Source organism: Bactrocera neohumeralis, chromosome 2 (genome assembly GCF_024586455.1).
Source record: "Bactrocera neohumeralis isolate Rockhampton chromosome 2, APGP_CSIRO_Bneo_wtdbg2-racon-allhic-juicebox.fasta_v2, whole genome shotgun sequence".
NCBI classification, from domain to species: domain Eukaryota; kingdom Metazoa; phylum Arthropoda; class Insecta; order Diptera; family Tephritidae; genus Bactrocera; species Bactrocera neohumeralis.
The window spans coordinates 35,069,678-35,094,573 of record NC_065919.1 but is presented as its reverse complement, the minus strand read 5'-3'; the positions used below and the strand labels follow the sequence as shown (position 1 = coordinate 35,094,573).

The 24,896-nt window shown below is 37.9% G+C and overlaps 2 protein-coding genes across 3 annotated transcripts in view; one reads left to right on the top strand and one right to left on the bottom strand.

The window, feature by feature from the left end:
* The window catches only part of LOC126757482 (craniofacial development protein 2-like), a 467,204-nt gene that overhangs the window by 430,870 nt on the left and 11,438 nt on the right, over nt 1–24,896 (bottom strand). The window lies entirely within an intron of this gene.
* Nucleotides 1,109–24,896, top strand: part of LOC126757463 (homeobox protein abdominal-A) — a 43,060-nt gene continuing 19,272 nt past the window's right edge. Inside the window, exons 1-3 of the mRNA XM_050471397.1 lie at nt 1,109–2,055; nt 3,461–3,696; nt 17,785–17,832. Of these exons, the coding sequence (XP_050327354.1) occupies nt 1,166–2,055; nt 3,461–3,696; nt 17,785–17,832 (1,174 nt within the window). The 5' untranslated portion in view covers nt 1,109–1,165. The remainder of the gene's footprint in view (nt 2,056–3,460; nt 3,697–17,784; nt 17,833–24,896) is intronic.

Genomic DNA, 24,896 nt, shown 5'->3' with positions numbered 1-24,896 from the left:
GATTTGAGTTAATTTTATCAAAATTGCATAGAGGAAAATTGGAAAATTTTAAATACTCAAACACGAAATAAATACAAGTGGATAACATATATAAATGTTAAATACAATACATACAAGATAAATAAATCAAACAAGTTTTAAAAAAGAAAATTTTCCAAATCTCATATGTATTTCGAAGTTCTGTAAAATAAGAAACAACCGCGATATAATATACATATATATATTCTTCCCTTAAAAGGTAAACACATTTTCATTTTGAGTTCAACTACACTTTTATTTACTCATTAGAGTTTCCATCAGAGACATTAAATATTTATTTTGACTATTTTTCAAATTTATCTAGATGTATATCTTTTACTAATTGATTATTAATCACATTAGCTTTATTTGTTTACTGCTTACTCTCAATGATATTTAACACTAACAAATGCTACGGAATAGCTCTCTATACTTCTGACAATAGTTTTATTTTTTTTATACTTTCTTTCCTCTAATATCATTTTGGTATCTTCAATGAGTAAAGAAAATGGTAGTCATAATGCTGTTATTATCTGATCTTCAACAATGTAGTTTACTATCTTTACAAATTTGTTTGCCGATTGATTATTACTGCCATTATAAATGAAAGCACTTGATATGTGGCACATTTTCTTCTATTACATAGGATATATTACCTTGTTTCAAAGATTCCGTTTACAAAGAAAATTCATTTGATAAAACTAGATTACAATGTAACCATCAGGGTAAGAGTCGGATTAAATTCACTCATTTTACCAAGTCATGCTGGAAAAGGGTACTACTTATTTGGTATTCTTGTCAATTTTTTTTAATTTTATAGTTCTACACATGAATGACATATTTCCTTTCTTGCAATGTTTTTTGAAAATCTGTTAATCAGTAATTTTTTTAAATTATATTTCACTTAATTTACTTCTATAATTTTTGGTTTGTTTTAATGAAAGCTTAAGTTAAAATACGGTCATCTCATATTCAAGAATACAAATTCGTAAAATAAACATCCATTAAATGGAAGCTGTTCCCAATGTTTTGTTAAACTAAAATTATTAATGAAATTCGATAAATAAAATGAAAGCATTTAGCACAAACTATCAGCAAAATAAACAAATTTAAAGACCGGACGCGAGAGGCAACAAAATAATGTGCAATGTCAAAATTTGTTTTCGATAGTATGCTACCGAAGTATCCACAGTTTCAGCCATTTATCAGTTCACATTTAACTTCAACCTCACAAAATTCGTCATCAGCAGCTGTTGCCGCCGCCCTCGCCGCCGCCGCAGCTTCCTCAACGGCTTCCGTTAATACCTTAGCCAACAGCTTTAACAACAACGGCATTAACTCCAACAATCACCATAGCGGTAGTCACATATCATCTGTTGCCGTCCACTCATCGTCTTTATCGCCATCGACGTCCAGCCTCAATATTAGCAGCAGTCATTTAAACCAGTCGTCCAACTCACCGGTGTCCTCGTCTTCGCCGTCGTCAACTACTTTCGGAGCCCTTTCAACTCAACAACAGCAATTGCAGCAAAACCACCAACACCACCATCAGCAACAACAACATCACAACCAATATTCTTTGTCGGCCGCCTTACATTTACAACAGCAGCAACAACAATTACATATAAATAAATTAGCTGCCGCTGCCGCAGCAGTCAGTTCCCAAAGTAGTAACGGTCTGGGTCACACTCACAGCATTCAACAGCAACAGCAATTGTCCCATCAGCAATTGTTACTCACACCCCCCTCTGGAACTAACTCCCAAGCAGGAGATAGCAGTTGCTCACCGTCGCCCTCAGCCACATCGTCTTCGCTGCATCGCAGCATCAGCGATCACTCACCCACCGCCGCGTCCGCCGTTGCTGTTGCATCCGCTGCAGCCGCTAGCACTGTAGCAGCAGCCGCAGCCGCCGCCGCCGCTGCCTCATCTTTTGCAATACCCACCAATAAAATGTATCCATACGTATCAAATCACCCATCATCGCACGGCATCTCTGGCATGCCGGGTTTTTCCGGACTGGAGGACAAATCATGCAGGTGAGTAGCAATATTCAGCAGGTTTATAACTATAGAAATTTTGCGGTGTATGTAATTATTTCGGCAATCTACAAATACGGAAAAAATCTCAATAATAAGATAGTATCTTTTATACTTACAAAATATCAATCTCCTTTACTCTGATGAAATAGTCGATCTTAGAAACTGATTATAGCATCTAGGGTTTCTAAGCTTATTATTTCAATCTAATAGCTTTAAGTGGGGACAAATCTAGGCAGGTGTAATAAGAAAACCCTATTGTAAACCTAATTAATCGTTCGGAGGTGGCTTATTAATCATGATATCTTAAAACTATTCCCATATAAGTGAAAAAGCGTATATGTATTTGCTCTAAAGAGAAACACTGAGGAGTTTAATAAAAAAAGTTTAAACAAATGTCTCCAAAATTAAGAAACTAACAATGAAATTTCTAAGTGAACAAACTGGAAATTCTGTAAGGTATCTCATGTGTTGTAAAGATACTTACTGTAAATAAAAGAAGAACTGTTTTGCTTTTGTATATCTTCACCGAGAGTGAAAAATATGATAGGTGTAGTGGATATTGCGGGATTTTTCTCGTTTTGGCTAAAACAGTACTCAGGTTTTATGAATATACTCATGGCTTTGCCAAACAGACGGAAGGACGAATGCTTGGAGTCCTCCTTTTCATATGGAATTATTTGATATACATACGTACATATATTCACAATTTTATGATTCTAATTGTGTTTATTTGCTGAGTATCCCTTAAAAATTTAAAATATATTTAACTTTCCAAGCTTTACGATACCGTCGGAGGTGAATATTCAATAAATTTACTATTATATCTTTAAGATATTACTCTTCTTATTGACATATGGTGGATTTATGTATATATCTAAAAGTTTGTATGTATTGTATGTCTAGGATTATAACCTAATGAACCTAATAATAAGATTTTTAACCACATATACTTATGAAGTAAATAATAACACACGACCACCCATTCGTTACGCAGAATCCATACCCAAAGTTGTAGGAAAATTAGAGCATAACTGCAGACAAAAACGTCATTACTGCCAAAACTCTGTTACCAAACAGGAGCAATGCATTGTAATGGATGGCAATTATGGCCAATTTGTAAGCACAGCACCTTTTCTTTTAAATAGTGCGAGAACTAAGTTAACCATAACGAAATATCTGAATTGGACTCCATAGAAAAATTCGCACGCACATTGACCTTAACCTATTTGCATACATACCAAAAGCCATTACCTTAACCGAATGCCATTGAAATTGTTTAAAGAAAACTAAGTGAAAAGAAAACATGCGAAAAGCCGCTAACTTTTGGCAGATAGGGGGCATTAGAATATGACAGTATTTGCCCTCTTGTGATTTTTGATAAATTGTGTTTTTTCTTTAACAGCAGGTACACAGACAGTATCATGAACAGTTACCAATCAATGAGTGCACCCGCCTCTGCATCTAGTTTTGCGCAGTTTTATCAACATGCCGCTGCTGCGTCGGCCGCTTCTGCGGGTGCTGTTGGTGTTGATTCGCTCGGAAACGCTTGCACGCAGCCATCATCTGGCGTTTTATCCACAGGTGGCGCTGGTCAGAGTATTGCAGATTTGCCAAGATATCCATGGATGACTTTAACAGGTAAAATTTGTTATTTTACATATTAAGTTAGAAAAATTTCAAAAACTTAAGTTGGTCATGCTTCTTTAACCTTATTCAAGTCATTTCCTTTGTATGGTATATACCATACAATATATAAGTTGAAAACATGCGAGCTACACTCTTTGAATTTATTAGGTGGTGACATATTTTCAGGTATTGATAAATTAATTGATATTACATTTAAAAACGTTGAAAGCGAGTTAGTTTAATGAACATTAATTACCTATTAAATTATGTAATAAGTCAAAGCGTAGAACAACATTTTAATATATGTATATAGACCGACTAACATAAATGATCCACTGTCAGCTGGAATACCATATTTTCTTGCATGTCCAGATAACTATATATTTGTCATACTATTATATCATATGTAATACATATATGGGAGCTGGGGTTATTCGTGGACCGATTTAGTCAATTTTGAATCAACCAATATGAAATAGCCTATCTAATCGAAGCCAGTTGTTGTCATCGTCCAAGCCTCTGCACCATATAACAGGACGGGAATTATGAGTGAGTTATTGAGTTTGGTTTTTGTTCGTCGAGAGAGGACTTTAACTCTAAATTGCCTACTCAGTCCGAAGTAGCACCTGTTGGCAAGAGTTATCTTACGTTGAATTTCCAGGCTGACATTGTTGGTGGTATTTACACTGGTTCCAAGATAGACGAAATCTCTGAAGAAAGCAGAACTAACGACGTGGGTGTTGAGGATGATGATATCATTCGGAGAGGTCCTTCCCGATCCTGACAGAGCTTTTGGTGTTCCTCAACGTCAGTTTACACAGCCGTATTAGTTTTACAGGGATTCCAAATTCAGACATCTCGGCATAAAGGCAGCTCCTTTTAAATTCCAATCGTTGGGCATGTTTTCGTCCGTCCATATATTACAAAGAAGATGATGCATGATCCTTATCAGTTCTTCGCCGCCATGTTTGAATAGTTCGGCCGGCTCCCCCTGCTTTGTTGCTCTTCAGACGGGTAATTGCTATTTGAACTTCGTCATGGTCGGGCAATGGAACGTCTGCTCCATCGTCATCGATTTGGGAATCGGATTCGCCTTCTCCTGGCGTTGTACTTTCACTGCCATTCAGCAGGCTGGAGAAGTGTTCCCTCCATAATTTTAGTATGCTCTGGGCATCGGACACTAGATCACCTTTGGGGGTTCTACAAGAGTATGCTCTGGTCTTGAAACTTTCTGTAAGTCGCCGCATCTTTTCGTAGAATTTTCGAGCATTACCCCTGTCGGCCAGCTGGTCAAGCTCTTTATACTCACGCATTTCGACCTTTTTCTTTTTCTGTCTGCAAATGCGTCTCGCTTCCCTCTTTAATTCTTGGTATCTATGGATGGATGGATGGAGTCATGTGTAGAAGTTCACGCAAGTGAGGAACGTTCTCCGATCGCCATTCACTTGGGAGTGGCCAGAAACAATTCATTTACATATGACTCAAGCAGCTCACGACTTCGGGTCCTTGACCAAGTACCCTCGGGGTAGCCTAGGAACATCCGTTTGAAGGCGAGCACTTTGGAAGGCGAAATATCCCCTATTTAGGGTTGTGCGCTGGGCTTGGGACCCGTCACGTAAAAAACGCACCCAATGAAAAGAACAACAAGCCTAGGAGGCACCTAAAAAGCGGGCATGGCCACGCCCTCTAATAAATTTAATGTACATATCTCCTAAATCATTGAAGCTACAATAACTAAATTCGCCCAGTACAAATATTACAAAATCTCCTACCGATGATGTGAAAACTGATGAGATCGGAAGATAACTCCGCTCACTCCCCATATAAAGTACTACTAAAAGCGCAATAAATCAACAACTAATAACCCCAGAACAATAAATTTTACTCCGAGATGATGTAAAGAGGCTTTGCGGGAGCCGGTATAAAAATTGAACGAGGGGCGTGACACCGCCCACTTTTTGGTGAAATCCCATATCTTGGGACCCGACCAACCGATTTCGGCAAAATTTAGGACGCAGCATTCTTTTTATATTACTTTGTCACGCCACGTTTCGAAAATGGATGAAATCGGAAAATAGCCATGCACACTTCCCATATAGCACAATATTAAAATCCACTTGATCCTTTCACCTTCCAGTACACAAATCAAGAAACAATTAATATAGCAAAACAAAACATTGCACGAATAATCACTTTTGTGTATGCCACCCTGTGATCAAAAGTTATTCAAATTGAACTAAAACTGTTCAAACCCAAAGGTATCAAAAATGTCTGTCAATGTTAAAGATATTTAATTAAACTTCAGGGATAATCCTTCTCCAACAATGGTATTTCTGTATGTCAAAATGGGTTGAATCGGGTTAATACATCCCTTAGTCCCTATATAATATAATAAAAAGATTTTTGATTTTCCGGGTGACTTTATACCGCATATATCGGCTAATATGTCGGTTATCTCAATGAAAATGATTTTGCTCATAACGGTGTATGTATCTTTGTGAATAAAATGGATAACTTTGAGCGAAAATTATACTTAGCCCTAATATAACTAATATCAGAGTTTTCAAACACCCGGCTGACTTTACTCCTTATGATTGGTTTATTAGTATGTGGCATATTAATAGTATGTGGTACTGGGAAGAATACCTCCATATATGTACTACATATTATGATTTTCGCTTATCTAACAGACCTTATGTGTCTGTCAATGTAGTATGAGTTATATGTATATATCATATGTATGTATGTACATATATATAAAATTTCTTGGATTTCGATCCTTTAGTTGACGTTTTCACCTTAAAGAATTTCCATGGCTTTGATTCTTGAAAGTTGCAAGAGTATAAAATTTTGTTAATAAAATTTAGTGAAAACAAGTAAGGAAGGGCTAAGTTCGAGTGTCACCGAACATTTTATACTCTCACATGATAAAGGGATAATCGAGATTTCATTATCCGTCATTTACATATTTTTTTATTTTGCTGTAAAATTAATTAGATTAGTACTTCCTCAGATATGGTTTTTGGTCCATAAATGGGCGACGCCACGTCCATTTTCAATTTTAAATGAAAGCCTGGGTGCAGCTTCCTTCTGCCATTTCTTCCGTAAAATTTAGTGTTTCTGACGTTTTTTGTTAGTCGGTTAACGCACTTTTAGTGATTTTCAACATAACCTTTGTATGGGATCTTTTTATTATTATCCGATTTCTGAAATGTATATGGAAATGCCTGAAGGAAACGACTCTATAGAGTTTGGTTGACATAGCTATAGTAGTTTCCGAGATATGTACAAAAAACTTAGTAGAGGGCGGGGCCACGCCCACTTTTCCGAAAAAATTACGTCCAAATATGCCGCTTCCTAATGCGATCCTTTGTGCTAAATTTCACTTTAATATCTTTATTTATGGCTTAGTTATGACACTTTGTAGGTTTTCGGTTTCCGCCATTTTGTGGGCGTGGCAGTGGGCCGATTTTACCCATCTTCGAACTTAACCTTCTTATGGAGCCAAGAAATACGTGTACATCATCATGATATCTCAATTTTTACTCAAGTTACAGCTTGCACGGACGGACGGACGGACAGACAGACATCCGGATTTCAACTCCCCTGGTCACTTTGGTACATATAACCCTATATCTGACTCTTTTAGTTTTAGGACTTACAAACAACCGTTATGTGAACAAAACTATAATACTCTCCTTAGCAACTTTGTTGCGAGAGTATAATGATTTCTTAGATATATCTTTATTAAAAGAGTAAAATAAATTAAAATGCTCTAGACTTTCTTTCAAATATCCAACTTAGTAATAATCCTGCCAGTTTATTTTATGTTTGGTATGTACATATACAGCCCGGTGGAAGTATGTATCTTAATGAAAAAAGTGAGCATAGTCTAATTTAGCGCCGAAATTGGTGAAATCGGTATATGTATTACCCATGCCGCATGTGGCAGTTTAATAGATTTTCACCTGTCTTTCTCCCTTCATATCGGACATGTCGAACGCACGAATATAGTTATTGAGGGATATCTGAATTGATTTTGAGTAGTTAATTCAATGTAGACATTACGGATCTTAAACGGAATAGCTTATTATCTCTATAAAAATGTGGATGTAGTACATAGCTTTAGTTTAAATGATTGCCAAAATGATCACTATAAGCTCAAAGTATGATAAAAATGTCAAAGTTCCCACGAAATTTCAAATTATGCAATTTGCAAACATAGCAAAAATTTTCTTATACTAGGTTAGGTTAGGTAAGACGGCTGATCGGAGATCGCACATGGACTAGAAGTAGTCCTTTGTGAAGCCGTTGAAACTCGAACTCCCGTGTTCGAACTTAGAGATCGGCAAACCGTTTAATATCCAATACAAATTTACAGAGGCGCTTAATTTCAATGCCCGCCAGATCGGTGGGATATCTGAAAGTATGTGCCCCCAAGTGCCTCAGTCTTGATCTCCCAAAAGCAGGGCAGTCAAGAAGGAAGTGCTGGCTAGTTTCCACTGCATCTTCTTCCAAGCAGCTTCTGCATGCGGCGTCCGGTAAAATTCCCAGTCTTACAGCGTGTATGCCAATGGGACAGTGGCCCGTCAAGAGCCCATCATTAATGAGAGGCTAGCCTTGTTGAGGGCAAAGAGATCCCTAGATCTCCTTCGATCTATCTTTGGCCAAAAGGCTTTTGCGACCGCGCAGGTACTAATGCTGGCCCATCGCTGACCGAGCAGCCGCGAGGCCCAGCTATCTAGTAGTACAACACAAAAGGATGCCGGAGCACCTACCCGTTCCCATTCTACCGATAGTGATTCTAGGGTGCCTTTCCTTGCTAGCTCATCAGCTTTGCAGTTACCCGCGATTCCGCTGTGGCCCGGCACCCATACAAGTCTTATAATGAAAGCTCTCGCCGCCAGAGACAGTGACGCCAGACACTCTTCGACCAGCCCTGAACGCACTGTGAATGAGTTCAAGGCTAGAATCGCCGCTCTGCTATCCGAGTGAATGGTCACCTCCCTGAAGTTAGACGCTCTACTGAGCAGCATATCTGCTGCTACCTTGATGGCTGCAACCTCAGCCTGGAAAACACTGCAATAGTCGGGAAGTCTGAAGCTGGATTTTATGGAGAGCTCCCGACAGTACACTCCTCCACTAACCTTCCCCCCAAGCTTCGACCCATCCGTAAAGAAGCTTGCTGCCCCTCTCCTCCAACGGCTTCTTCCCTGCCAAGCCTCCCTCGTCGGTATATGTGCAGAGAAGGAGTCACCGGAGTTCGATATGGCGACTCCATGATCCAGGTGATCCGGTATGCAGTCGAAGCTTGTGAGGATATCCGAGTGTTCAGATACCCGCTCCTTTAGGAATCCATACTCCCTGAGCCTAATGGCCACCTTTGCGGCCATACACCTTCCGGCAATATCCACCGGCGTTATGTTCAGAATTGCATTAAGTGCAATGGTTGGGGTGGACTTTAATGCACCGCATATGCTGATGAGCGCAGCTCGTTGAACGCTCTCAAGTTTCTTTGCGAGTGTGATCTTCTGTAAAGCCCTCCACCACATGAAGACTCCATAGAACATTATGGGCTTGACTATGGTGTCATAGAGCCAGAGTACCACCTTCGGTGAGAGGCCCCATCTCTTGCCAATAGCTCCTCTACAGCAGTAAAGGGCAATCGATGCCTTTTTGGCTCTCTCCTCGATATTCGGCTTCCATGAAAGCTTTCTATCCAGGATGAGCCCCAAATACTTCACAGTATCCGCCGGTTGCAAGCGAATACCTCCCAATAGCGGCAACGGCGCCTCAGGGATCTTGTATCTTCTACTAAATAAAACCATTTCTGTTTTATTTGGATTTATGGCGAGTCCACTTTCGACCGCCCATTTTGTTACCACGCCGAGATATCCCTGCGTCAACTCATACACGGTGCTTAGAAACTTTCCTTTCACCATAAGTGCTACATCGTCTGCATAGGCAATAACCTTGCAGCCAAGATCCTCCAGCCTTTTGAGAAGGTCGTTAACGACTAGAATCCATAGAAGAGGGGAAAGAACCCCTCCTTGAGGGGTTCCCCTGCTTACCCTCCGCCGCGCGCTCGCGCTGCCCCATTCTGTTTCAACCACTCTGTCGCACAGAAGACTGAAAATGAGGTGCTTGAGGTTCGATTCAACCCCAAGACCGTCTAGTAGTCAGTTACGACTGCCTCTGGCAGGACATTGTTGAAAGCTCCCTCAATATCAAGGAAGGTCCCAACTGCGAAGTCCTTAGCCTCAATTGCTTCCTCAAGCCACGACACGATAGTGTGCAAGGCAGTGTCCACCGACCTTCCTTTACGATACGCATGTTGCGCTCCTGATAGATAGTCCCTCGGAATGCGCCTTCTCAAATACCAGTCCAGCAGTCTCTCCAAAGTTTTTAATAAAAAAGAGGAGAGACTGATGGGCCTGAAATCCTTGGCCGTGACGTGCGAGCCCCTGCCCGCCTTCGGGATGAACGTCACTCTGACTCGTCTCCAGGCCCCCGGAATGTAACCTAATCTGATGCAGTTCGCATAGATCGGTGGCAACCAGCCGCAAGATACCTTAACAGCCTTGCTGCAGCTGCGCTGGTATGATGCCGTCCGGTCCCGGGGACTTGAACGGTTTGAACGAATTTATCGCCCAAGTCAAGTGACGCTCATCCAGTAGGCCGACAAAGGCTGTGTAGTCAGCATGCAACGTTCCGAGAGATACCTCCATAGAGGACGTGTCAGTAGGGAAGTGAGCATCAAGGAGCATCTGTAGAGTTTCTTCACTGCTCGGCGCCCACTTCCCATTTGCATCCTTAAGATACCCCAGGGATACAGGATTTTTCGCGAGGATTCGCCTGAATCTAGAGGACTCGTGACAGCCTTCCACTTTTTCGCAGAAGCTTTTCCACGAGATCCTTTTAGCCCTTCTAAGCTCGGACTTGTATATTGAAAGTCCTGTTTTATACAGGACCCAATAATCAGGTAGCCCGCTCCTACGGGCCTTGTTAAATAAGCGCCTACAGGACGCCCTAATTTCCGAGAGCTCCACAGTCCACCATTGAGGTTTCCCCCTGCCCTTCAGTGTTTTTAATGGACAGGAGCTCTCCAATGCAGTATTGCACGCCGAGCTGAAAGCTTCGACCCACCCATCCACCACATCGGCGGTGGCCAGCGCGCCCACCCCCGGTGCGCGTGGAAGAGTTTGCCGAAGCCTTCTGCGGTAACCTTCCCAGTCCGTGTTTCTGGGATTTCTGAAAGATTTTCTAGGCGGACCCTCTCCGTCAAGACTAAACCCGATATACCTATGATCAGAAAAGGAGTGGTCATCGAGAACCCTCCAGTTCGAGATCAGCGGAGCAATCCCGTGTGAGGCAAGGGTGAGGTCGAGGACCTCCTCCCTACCCGCGGTCACGAAGTTAGGAGAATTTCCCCTGTTGCATATGCGAAGATTTTCGCTAACAATAAAGTTAAAAAGCGACTCACCTCTAGTGTTGGTATCCGAGCTCCCCCAGATTGAATGCCGCGAGTTGGCGTCCGAACCGATGATAACACCGGCACCATTCCGGGACGCTTCAGTCAAAATCCTCCTCAGTAATGCGGGAGGCGGCTCTACCTCATCGTCGTGAGGCATGTACGCCGAGACTAGCCAGATATTTCCGGTGCCGCACTCTAGCTTAGCTGTAACTACGTCAGCGTTGCTGAAATTAGGTAAAATAAATACCGTTAGTTCATTTCTGACCAGCATACAGGCTCTGTTTCTACCTGCATCCTTGGCCACCAGCAGCTTATGGTTCTTCGTCCTCAGTCCAGATATACCGTTGCTAGTTAGCCACGGTTCTCTCTCCCGCACCTGCAGCTTGAGTGCCATCAGCCCTGGCATCCGTTGGGAGTACCTTAAGTACCACCATTTCGAACCCATAGCTGATGGCTCCCTTGGTTTTGCTGAGAGGACCGATAGACTCCGCGTTAAGCATTATCAGCGCCTGCCGATATGGTTTATCGGTTCTCTCCAGCCTTATGACCCTCCAGTCATGCGCGGGGAGTGAGGGGTTGCAGTATCTGAGGATTTCCTCGATCTCTTTCGCAGTGGATGGTTCAGCTAGCAGCCAGACGCGAGCCCTAGGGCGAAGGGGAAGATCCTCTTTGTCCACGGCCTCCAGTCTGGCCCCCTTCCAAACCTCCCCCACCAGAGACACCGCCTTCTTATATAAGATGGCCGATCTTTCATCGGCACACCCAGTAAGCTTGTGCAGCCCATGGTGCCAACCGGCACTGACACATTTTGGAGGTGGCCCCGGGTTTTCCTTGACCACCTTGAGGAAGACCGAAGAGATAGCCGCCGCTACTCTCTTCCACTCCTCATGGGAGATAGCCCCGTCTTCCCTGCTGCGGTCAAGCACGCCCAATACCCTTGCACCAGCACCTTTAGCAATCTCGCTGAAAGTTGGCGCCGCGCCCGTTCTCGGTTTTTTGCCGAGGGAGGTTTCTCCCTCGTGCGACCTTTGTCGCTTAACCGCTGGTCCCTGCCTCTTTACTTCGAGTCGTGACTCGTCGGTCTCGCTCTCTCTAAGCACCTTCTTGGCCCACTCAAGCGTGTTAGCATGCTGGTCAGGTATCTGAGCGTAGTAGCGTTCCACTATCTTCGCCGCTAATCGACGGTCCGACTTCAGCTTCCTAGCTAAAGCCCCCTTGCTAATGCCCCCTGTGGAGCCCTTCATGATTCTAGCAGAAGTTCCTCTACTAGTGCTGGCGACTCCGCCGCGTATGAAGGCTCCACCCTTCACTACCTTTTTTGCCGGCGGATCTGCGCCGGCTTCCCCCATCCTGCCGCTTGATGCGGAGACTCCTATCAGGGTCTTAGTTCTATTGCTGCCTGGCGACGATTTCGTCGCCCCGGGAGCAGCAGCCCCGCCTGGGACAGATCTGGGTGTCGATTTCGACGCCCCATCACCTCCCTTCGTCACCTTCTCGTCCGTGTATTGTGAAGTGTCCATGCAATAAGGGTCCCCACTCAGAGCCGCTATCCGTCCCCCTTCTTATACTAAAATGTTCTGTATATTTTAAACGAAATATACGAATAGAGCCCAATATTCGCCACAGTTAAATTACTGATTTTTTTATCACCTTAATTTGATTTTATAAGGAGAATATCTGCATATAAACTGTGGTATTAAAATTTTACTTATACATATACATCTGTATATTCGTTTGGTATGATTGTGGAATTACATTTTTTCACAATGCATATCTCAACGCTCAGCTGCTTTGTCGAATTTTACTTAATACATATCACGTTTGAGTTTGGGAGTGATCATCGCATACATATGTGCATATGTATCTCCTAAACTCATGCCGGTCGATCGACACGATCGTCTGCACGCGTGTCCATTCCATAAACTGTTCAACTGCCCATTCAGGCTTATTTTAATGGCAATTGTCTCAATTTAAATTGTACCTTTATAGCCTTGTAGTATATAAACAATAGATGAATGGCATCGTTATTGCCAATTTACGTACAATTCATAATGGCCCCTTCCGACCATATCTTTTCTTCAGTCGTACATGCTCTTCACTCTACTGTTACTGATACCCGCGAAAGTACGATACTATTAAATATTTCGAGTGTTTAGATAATCATAAAGAAATGATACCAGCAATCGGTTATTTAAAACTGTGGGTGTGGCGGCTTTTGAAATATCTGGCGATTCTGGCGCTTGTTTATTCTGTTGCGCTGTCATGGTCTCGCATCTCTATTAATATCTGCTCTTGTGATTAGTTATTTAAATCTCGTCAAGGTTATAACTCTTTGCTCTTTGCCATGAATGTTTGTACGTGTGTGAGAAAACTCGTGAGTATTTTAATAAGTGGAGACTTTCTAAATGGAATTTGTTTGAGGTTGATTGGGAGCAAGAATAAATAACTTATTATTCAAAATATGATTCAAACGTTTATTATGTGTTATTACATGAAGCGTGTGAGTGTATAATTATTTTCTGTCAGTTAATTATACAACTGACAGCATTTTTGCTGATAAATGTGAAAGATTTATTTCTGCAATTACTAATAATCCACATTTCTTCGGTTGGCTGATAACCAACTAGGCAGAAATGTACATACGTATGTGCATATGTAGATTTATATATGTTTATACTTTTGCAACATGATGCTCAGTGTATAAAGATTTTGTTCACCTAACGGTTGTATGTATCACCTAAAAATAAAAATAAGCGAGTTAGATTTAAATATATGATAAAGTGATAATCGAGATTTCATTATCCGTCATTTACATATTTTTCAAATAACGTATTTGTGTAAAGTTTTATTCCGCTATCATCATTGGTTCCTAATGTATATGTATAACATACAGAGAAGGCATCAGATGGAATTCAAAATAGCGTTATATTGGAAGAAGGCGTGGTTGTGAACCGATTTCATCCATATTTCGTAGATGTCATCAGGATGTTAAGAAAATAGTATATACCGAATTTCACTGAAATCGGTAGAGTAGTTCCTGAGATATGGTTTTTGGTACATAAATGGGCGACGCCACGCCCATTTTCAATTTTTAAAAAAGCCTGGGTGCAGCTTCCTTCTGCCATTTCTTCCGTAAAATTTAGTGTTTCTGACGTTGTTAGTCGGTTAACGCACTTTTACTGATTTTCAACATAACCTTTGTATGGGAGGTGGGCGTGGTTATTATCCGATTTCTGAAATGTATATGGAAATGCCTGAAGGAAACGACTCTATAGAGTTTGGTTGACATAGCTATAGTAGTTTCCGAGATATGTACAAAAAACTTAGTAGAGGGCGGGGCCACGCCCACTTTTCCGAAAAAATTACGTCCAAATATGCCGCTCCCTAATGCGATCCTTTGTGCTAAATTTCACTTTAATATCTTTATTTATGGCTTAGTTATGACACTTTATAGGTTTTCGGTTTTCGCCATTTTGTGGGCGTGGCAGTGGGCCGATTTTACCCATCTTCGAACTTAACCTTCTTATGGAGCCAAGAAATACGTGTACATCATCATGATATCCTCAATTTTTACTCAAGTTACAGCTTGCACGGATGGACGGACAGACGGACGGACAGACAGACATCCGGATTTCAACTCTACTCGTCACCCTGATCACTTTGGTATACATAACCCTATATCTGACTCTTTTAGTTTTAGGACTTACAAACAACCATTATGTGAACAAAACTATAATACTCTCCTTAGCAACTTTGTTGCGAGAGTATAAAAATGATGAGGATGTCGCGACGAGTTGAATTCCGAGTGACTGTCTGTCTGTCCGTCTATGTATGCCATAACTTGAGTAAATATATTATTAAGATATATTAATGAATCTTGGTACCCGTATTTCCTGGCTAAAAAGTGAACCACGCTCACAAAACGCTATTAAGTGAAAACAAATAAATTGCAATAACTAAGCTCCGAAATAAGATAAATACTTCTATTTGGTATAAGAAATTGAATTAGAGAAGTATACCTGCAATTTTGAAGATGTAAAAATAATGGTCGCGGTCCCGCCCTCTAAGGCTTTAATTTACATATCTCCTAAACCGTTAAACCTATAATAATCAAATTCAGGACAATTCCTTTTAGCACCCATACCGACTGTGTAAAAATTTAATCGATAAATAACCCTGCCCACTCCCTAATAACGATTTTCTTATAAACTACTAAATGCATCATAAACATTAAGTTTTACCTAAGAGATACCTAACATTTATAAGATTTTAAAACTTCCGGTTAGCCTTATACCATTAGAAGCAGTCAAATTTAAGATATTTTAGTAAAATTAACTGAACGTATTATATAGTTTAATATCGAAAATATCTAAAATGATATTATACTACAAGTTGCAAGAGTATGAAATGTTCAGTTACAGCTGAACTTAGTCATTCCTTACTTGGTTTTAATTATAATTAATATGTAAATTATAATTTGGTTATTAAATGTTGGTGTTATTTTTAACATTTTAAAAATTCCACACTTTTAAATAATTAGATAATTTTTATTAATTGTGTTAATATAAAAATGTTTTTCATGTTTGATGTATGACGTCATGTACATATATATACATATCGCTATTGCTGTGACAATCTGAAATTCAATTGGAAATTCTGAATAATAATGAAACTCTTTCACTTTAACTTGCTTGATTTAATCGTAAAGCATTGAAACTTACTAGTTGAGTTGCATTTAAACCAAGTTCAAGCCACGTACACACGTATCTATATTTTCCTCTATATATCTACCCATTTTATATTTTACTCTATACATATGAGTTTCTATACGCAGTAAATGTGTTTACGTCCGTTTAAGCTCACCCTGTCGAGAAACATAAAATACTCTGGACTGTACTCGTATATACTTAGGTCAATTTATCAACAAATATTTATAACTAATCATATTAGTTAATTCGCATTAACTAAAACAGTAATTTTATTGAATATGAATTAGTATTTAATACTTTGTTTAACTCCGAAACAATAGGACATAGAACATCAACCAATATTAAATCCACTAAAGTCGAACCGGTTTTAACCAGAAATATGTCCTTACGGGATATTTTATCAAGCACGGATCGCTTCTACTGGGCTTTACTCCATATCCATATGCATATGTTTGTACGTATGTATTCGAATACCGGATTTCAGATACATACATATACATTTAACTTCAGATACATTTACTTTTATGTCACTAAACACAATCTTGTCGACATCTTTATATGTAGTAGGTGAAGCGAAAACGTAATTAGCATATGAGGAATAATGCAGCTAATAAATATTACAAAAGCAAAATGTATTTATGTATACACACTTGGTATAGCAGATTTATCAAATAATTTTATTTTAAACTAAAACTTAAATATTCGCTTCAATATCAACACACAGCATTCTCTCCTTTGGCGAAAGCAATTGTGACGCAGAGAAATTTCGAAATATTGAGAATTATGATGTTGCCAAGCGTTCTCATACACTATAGTCTGCACTCATTTGTTTCCTCCTCGTAATGCATTGCTCAAATAACATATTCAAATGTTAGATGCGCACACACTTCTATAACAAGTACGGAGAGATGCCATGATCCCTTCATCTCTTTTATTCTTGATGTACTGCAGTCAGCATGAGTAATGCGGCTAAGCCTTTGTTACTCAAAATTTGATTTTTAAAATTATTGTAAGATATAGAAGCCAAACAACCCAAATGCATGTAATTCTGTCAATGGATTCCAGGCAAATGCAAGACGGCCTCTTCACTGTATCCACATTGTCATTGCTCATCTTAATGTTCGTGAATTCATCTTCACCTATTAAATGCTATTTTTGTTGTTAGCGTAAGTTTGTCAAATTGATAAACTTGTATTCAATCAAATTTTTTGTACTTATGTAATCAATGGGCTTCCTTCATACTTTCCTGAAACAAAAATACTCTTATCGCAACATTAGTGCTGCTAGTTGTTAGTAAGGAAAGCCAAAATATATAAGAAACAAATTGTACAATTAAGGTAATATTATACCTCTACATATAATTCAAACTGAAGCCTTCCAATTGTTACAACCTCTTATTACCTTATATTGTCAATTATTTCTTAGATAGTATAAAAATTAGGTACATAAATCTGTGAGATAAGTCTAGTGTTCATGGAAAATGTTGAGAGATATATAAAGATATTCAACCGATATCGGACTTGGGTATAGGCGTTGAGGTTTCCTGAAAGAAGCTAAGCCAGCATCTACTTAACTATATCTATATTTTTATAATAAAAGAGCGGAGATTTATTATATGACATTGCTCACTCCTCACCACATGGTTCACAGGTTGACTTTTGTTATACACTGTACACACGTACAAATAGATTCCAATCGTGAAGGTCAACATAATAATTACTTAGCGTAAAGTTAGAAGTGTTTTAATCAGTTTTTGGTATTTTCAAAGGGTCAATGCTAACGTATTGAAAATTTTTAACGTATGTGCGGTATTGACGGCACATCCAAGGCCACTCATATATTTTAAGCAAATTTTATTACCTAAATGTGTAAAAAAAATTAAATTTTTACAGAGGTCATGTGTTTTTTACTTTTCAGATTGGATGGGAAGCCCCTTTGAGAGAGTCGTCTGCGCAGACTTTAATGGTAAGTATTCAATATGTTCCTTAATAATTGAACGGTGAAAAAATTCTTTGAGTACAGTGATTAGGCCGGCTTTTTAACTTATTATGTGTTTTAAATTGCTAAACGGTTTTCATCAACGTTACGGGCACCACATGTAAATATGCTTTTACAAACATTTGTCATTGCATGCATGCATCTGCACAAACCTTTCCAATGTGATTATTTTGAATTTGACCTATTTTTCTTTGGAAACGTTTACGTCAATTTTAGAAATTTAGAAAAAAGAAAAAAAACATGAAAAGAAAAAACGAAAAAGCCAATCGTGCAATTACTAAAACAACAAAACAAAACCAATTTTTTTTTCTTTAAATTATCATTATCTAAACATCTAAACATCTAAACAAGGAAGAAAGGGCTAAGTTCGTGTGCAACGGAACATTTGATACTGTTGCAACTTAAGAACCAAAGCCCGGGGAAATCCTTCTGGTGGTAACAAAACTTTATATTAAAATATGTTGCGAAAGAATTAAACTTATTGTTATTTCTGTATTTAAAATCGTCAGCTAAATTAGTTTATCAGCTAAAATGATACTGAAAATATCTTCAAATGAATGATATATGAGATATTAGCTTGACCGAAGAGGCTGAACTTAATAAATTGAGTTAAAGTGAAAAACGTTGATCAGAGGATCGAAATTCTTTATATTAAGGGTATAAGATTGACACCAAGGTATAGACCAATTTGATTCTAATTCATTCATTAAAATTTCACATTTTGACCAACTTAAACGGTGAAAAGTCAGGTGGAAAAACAGAAATCATTATATGGGGTGTTTGGGGAGCAGAGAAAGGGACGACCTGATCGCATCTAAACTAAAATCTTTATATAAAGAATATACGATTTGGGGGTATTATGGACCCGATGTTATCTATTTTTGCCAATATCATAACTATTAACATGCCACATACTCATAAAATGGGTATCATTAAGCTATCTCGCATACCATCACCAAATAATGTAAAGACAGCCGGATGTTCTAAAATCCTGAATAACAGTTATATGGGGCTTTGGTCATGTTTTGCCCAATTTTATTCATTTTAAGTTACACTATTAAGATTAAAACACGCTGTCCCATTTTCATTAATACAATTCATATTTTGGCCAATATATGCCGATATAAAGTCACCCGGAAGTTCGAAAATTTTTGTATTAGGTATGGTAACCGATTCAAATCATGTTTGACATATAGAAATACTGAACGAAAGTATTATCTCTGAGTTTCAATTTAATGTCTCACATATTGACCAATTTATGCGTAAAAATGCTAAGAATAATGGGGTTCAAACAATCGGTACCTATGGGCTCAACGGGATTATGGGGTTTGAACAATTATTGTTTATGAGGTGGTTACTTCAAAAGCATTATTCCTACAAAGGCGTATTGATTGTTTCTCGATTAATATCAGGTGAGTCCCGAGATATGGATTTTCATCTAAAAGTGACGTTTTGTGGGTGTGGAGGAGTTCAATATCATCCATTTACGAACACGTCCTCACTATTTTACAAAAGAAGGACAGACAGAGTCACCCGGATTTCAGCTTCTCTCGTCATCCTGATCATTTACAGGTATCCCTCGAATAACACGGTTAATTGGTTCCGTGTTAATCGAAATCGTGTTATTTGATACTAATAAATCATACAATTTTGGAGATGCCGTTCCGTGCTATTTAAAACCGTGCAACTCGAAACTCGAGATCCATACAAATTTGTACATTTGGTTCCAAAGATTAATTAAGAAAACATTAAAAATAAGAACAAATTTTTTTTTTATTTTTAGCTATACAATTTCAGTTATACAAAAATAACAAAATTCATTCAATTTAGAAAAGTGAAACTGAAAAATTTAAAAGGTAAAATTTTATAAACGCAATAATTTTTAAATTACATATGTATGTTCAACCACTGATTCAAATTTTTAACAGGAATTTTCGCGACTTCGTGTAATTCGAACGCCGTGTTATTCGAGGGTTGTCGCAATTTTTAACCGTGCTATTCGAGATTTCGTGCAACTCAAGTACCGTGCTATTCGAGGGATACCTGTATATATATAACCGTTAATCTATCTCGATATAACTTCTATCTCGATTAGTTTTAAGTGATACAAACAACTGTTAGGTGAGCAAAATTATTGTACTCTGTTGCAACATATTGCAAAATTATACAGATTCCATACATATATATTATATATAAGCATAAGTGTATATAAGAATTCGCGTTTTGCTAAATATTTGATGTTACACTGAATGAAAATTTAGTTGTAAAATTGAAATAAGTTTTTCAGTTTGGAATTCACACATTCATAATTTAGACCTCAACGGAAGGCAGATAATATTTACTATACTTATTACTTCCCATGAACATATTCATTCTACCAAAACACCGACTTCTTCATTAACTCTTTCATCACTGGTATTGGTTGTAGCCTATCGTTCAAATTACAGTGTCGCTTTATATATGCGTAATTCGATGACTAGCTACAGGGGAAATGAGGCGCAATATTGGGCTACGTTAATGGTAAAGTGCTGTACTTGGAATGGTAGGAAATCATATTTGGGAAGGATCGCAACAAAATAACAAAATTCGAACAGCGGATTCCAGCGGATATTTGTTTGTTTGTGCCACTTTGCGAGATTAAATCTCAGAACAAGCAATTTGAGAACGTGATTTCACGCCGTTGCTTGTAGGCATTGATATACTACTGACTGGGAGTTTAGTGCATTTTATCCGTCTTCTTAGCGTCACAGTTGCTATTTAAATCGCCAGATCGTGTGCTTGGTTAGTTACAACTCGTTTGAAATTTCAGATGTTAAGGCGTTTCATAGTAATAAAAAGTAACTGTTGAACTTTGACGGTAAACGACGGTACATACCACATATCGAAAATATATAAAATCTATCTATACATATAATTTTCATAGACATTCATACATAAGTAGTTGATATATATCACAATAATTCAAAAATAATGAGCGAAAATAGTTTTATCAAAAACACATAAAATTTATAATCTGGGAATGTTAAGCTTACGATAAGGGAGTACGGTTAACTGAAGTTTTGAATAAATATTTTTTGAGTAAATATATGTAAATGTTGTACCTTGATTAAACAAAAATAAACTATTATCACTAAACATATGTGGAAAAAAACAACGAATAATAAAGTAGACACAGACACAAGATAATTAATGATCACAAATACAAAATTTTTTCTACGTTATTCTTCAAATAGGCCATAACAATCACAATAAATCGAACTTGTCATTAGGGACATTCTGTTTGATATATAGGATTCTAAAATAAATAGCAATAAAACATAAATATTATTCAACAGACATGATTTTAGTGACACCTAAACGGTCATTAAAATTTACAAAGATCATCATTTGCTTTATATTTTTAACAACACCGCTATAATCGATGTGTTGTCGTTTCCATCATCAAAATTCTGAACATCAGATTCGTACTGAAACGCTTAAACCGTAAATAGCTCATAAAACGGTCGTAAAAGTAATATACGCTGTGCCATTGAACATTTTGTCGCTTTTAGATGACCTGTTCAATTTCGTTCGTTCTACCCTACGGCAATTAAATTAATGCCGTAAAAGTAGTTAGCGGAAACAAGAACATAGTGTTATACATACTATATATGCGAACGCTAAAAGAAAGAGGCGCCTATTTCAGAGGACTTGCTGATCACTTTAAAAATGTTTTATTAAACACTAGAGGACCCATCCACGCTTCACTGTGGCTGATACATACATAGATAATACTATTACCATCTATATGCTTTCTATTAGTTGGCTTATAACTATTAGTTAATGAGATATAATATTTTGTGAAGCAACTTGTGTTAGTTTATAAAAAATGGATCATGAAGCATTTCGTGTGTTAATAAAGCATTTGGCTTTTTGGGGAAAATACTGTTGAATTTGGGCTCAGGGATATCCAGCGTTGAAAAGATATTTGGTAACTTGGAAACAGGCGAAATGAGCAAAGTAGGTGCCTCGCAAGTTCATAATCCAACAAAAACAACGAATAACTGATTCTGAGAAGTGTTTAAGTGCTCTCTAATCGGAATAAAGCCGAAATTTTTCGTCAGTGATAGAAACATAGCTCCATCATTTCCCACTGAAGTCCAATCGACAGTCATTGTAGTGGACTGCACATGATGAACCTGATGAACCGGTTCTCAGGTGTGGAAAAACGGAAAAGGCGGCGGGAAAGGTTATGACATCAGCCGTTCTTGAGTTATAAATGGTGTAACTAACAACAACTTTCTTTTATATATATAGATTAATAACAAATGTTGTAATGTTATTTGTAAGGAGTAATAGATCTTTTAAACGGTCTTGCAGTAATTTAACACCTATAATATCTTGTGGTCATATTCTACCCAATACATGTATACGTATATGCTAATGTCCAATTTAAACCTGCATCACAAATGAATTCAGCAGTAATCAAAATCTTATTTTAGGAAACATACCACATACATAACACTGAATAACTCCTTATGTATTTGTGATTGCTTTATATCAGTGCATACACTGTAAACGAAATCGTTTTACCACTGAGAAGATTGACATTTGTGACTGCTGGCAGACTGTAAACGGCAATTTTTTAATAAAAAAATTCTATACTGAACGTTCAAAATAAACCTTTTAGACTCTTCCAACATGTTTCTACAGAGTATAGTAATTTTGTTCACCTAATAGTTGTGTGTAACAACTGAAATAAGAGATAGATATATTTAAAGCTATATATCAATATAAATAATCAGAATGAGTTTCGAGTGACCGTATATTTGTCCGATTGTCGGAGCTACGATAACTTGAGGAAAAATTGAGATATGTTAATTAAACCTGGTACAAGTGATTCTCGGTAAAAAACTGAGGACCCCTGTGTTGGCGAAATCGGAATTCTGTCACGCCCACAAAACTCCAATTGAGAACCTATTAAATGCCATAGCTAAGTTCTTAATTAAGAATATCTAGAACTATAGATTGCTGCGACACCTGAGGGATTCCGACATTCAATAAGTTTAGTGTATGTACATACGCATCTCCTAAAACACTTAAGCCACAATAACCAAATTCGCTTAGGCGATATGCCATAAGAACCTTTACCGATAGTATGAAATATCTTGGTGATCCTATGTTACATTGTAAAAATAGTTGCAATCTGTCTACAACAACGTCTACTTCACGTAAAGTAAAATTTTTGATTCCATATGATTTCCTTTTCAGAGAACAAATCAAGCACCAATGAACATATACGGATAAAACTTTCCACAAATCGTTCCTTTAAAGTATGTCATCTCGAGTCAAAATCGAACCATAACTGTTCTAGTCCAGATCCTAGTCTCTCAGTTGTATGTATGTATCCTTGTGTTTAAAATGCTTAAAATCGGGCGAATAATTGTCTTTGTCCCATGTAGTTGATAGCCCTTCCTTACTTGTTTTACATACTTGAATTATTACTATTGATACTCAGAATACATGCAAAAGGCAAAAACAGCAACAATGGCACCTCAATCTGCCGTGCCCACCAACTACCAGTAATTCCCGATAAGCGCCATGCGTATAAATATTCTACATGCATGCTAACATTCTTGATGCAGGAAATTTACGTTAAAATAACAATGAAGGCGATGTTAACTATTTGTAATCGACTGAGGTAGACCTATTCCACCCGTAAAAAGCAAAATTATTAAAACTCTCAACTTAAAAAAATTTATAGAAAGAAGAAGTATATATTCTCTCAATTTTGAATAAGTAAAGATATAAGAAAGATAATAATATTTTGAATTTTCTATGTGTTATAATAACTAAGGGATTTGAAAATAGCACTCATTACTAAGCGAAGCGGTTAATAGCACATTATAATAATCGATAGATTAAAATTATTCAATAATATTTATATACATATATATTCTCCCATTTTCTTAATCAAAACTTACTGTACTAGGTTACATTCTGTTAAGCTAGCGAAAATAATGACCGATAGGTGTGTGACTGATATATGCATCATTAAGTGGGGCCGACGAAAGTTTATTGGCGTATATGATATGGGGGTTATGAAACGTTGCGGGCCGATTTCACTAAATCACGCTACTACAAGACATAAAGACCTAAAGACCTGTACCAATAAAACAATTACATAAATGTATAATATATTCATCAAATATGTGGTCAGGCGTCATCACTACGGAGAGAAAATATAACATTGGGTAAAAATATAAAAGGTAAATATGTTTTTTTCTTATCTTTTTCATAAGAAGTATCAACCCATTAAGTTCTAAGATCGAATTCTTTACCTATGGGGCTTAAAAGTTGCAACGATGAACAGTAGATGAGAATAAAAATTTACTCAATTTACTCAGAGTGCTAAGAATCATGTGCACTAAGTTTCATCAAGAAATCAAAATTTTACTCAAGTTTTCGGTAGGGCAGACAAACAGATAATCAATTCTCCTCGTGCTTTCCATATTGGCGCAGTCGACAGATGTGGCCGAATATTGGTGTTTAGACAACAGCATTTCTATAAACGTAGCTTTAAACTTGCTAGATGGTGTTGTTTTCTACGGATTATTTAACGTTTGTGGGGTAAAGGATGAAAGAATGATTTATGGTAATCGTCTAGGATCCAATATAGGTGTGGTTTAGTTGATACATACGTTCATACTTATATGATAAATATATTCTAGTGTTGATATTCATAACATGTATTATTTTAAATATGTGAAATATTGGGATATGTGTACATACATACATATGTTGCAAATGTGGGAAGCAATTACGATGTGCTGAGCATATACATTTACAATCGATGGTGGTTGCAGATGTTGTTAATGTGCTGCGGTTTTAACAAATGAAAATTATATGTAGAAGTTTAACTTTGAAAGGATTTTGAAAGGGCCAAGTTACGCTCAGACAGTTTTAAATTAAAATTAACTGTTTGACGAGATGTCTGCCTCCCTCTATTCTCTTTCTTTGTTTCTCAGCAGCTCTCTACTGTATTCCTTTCA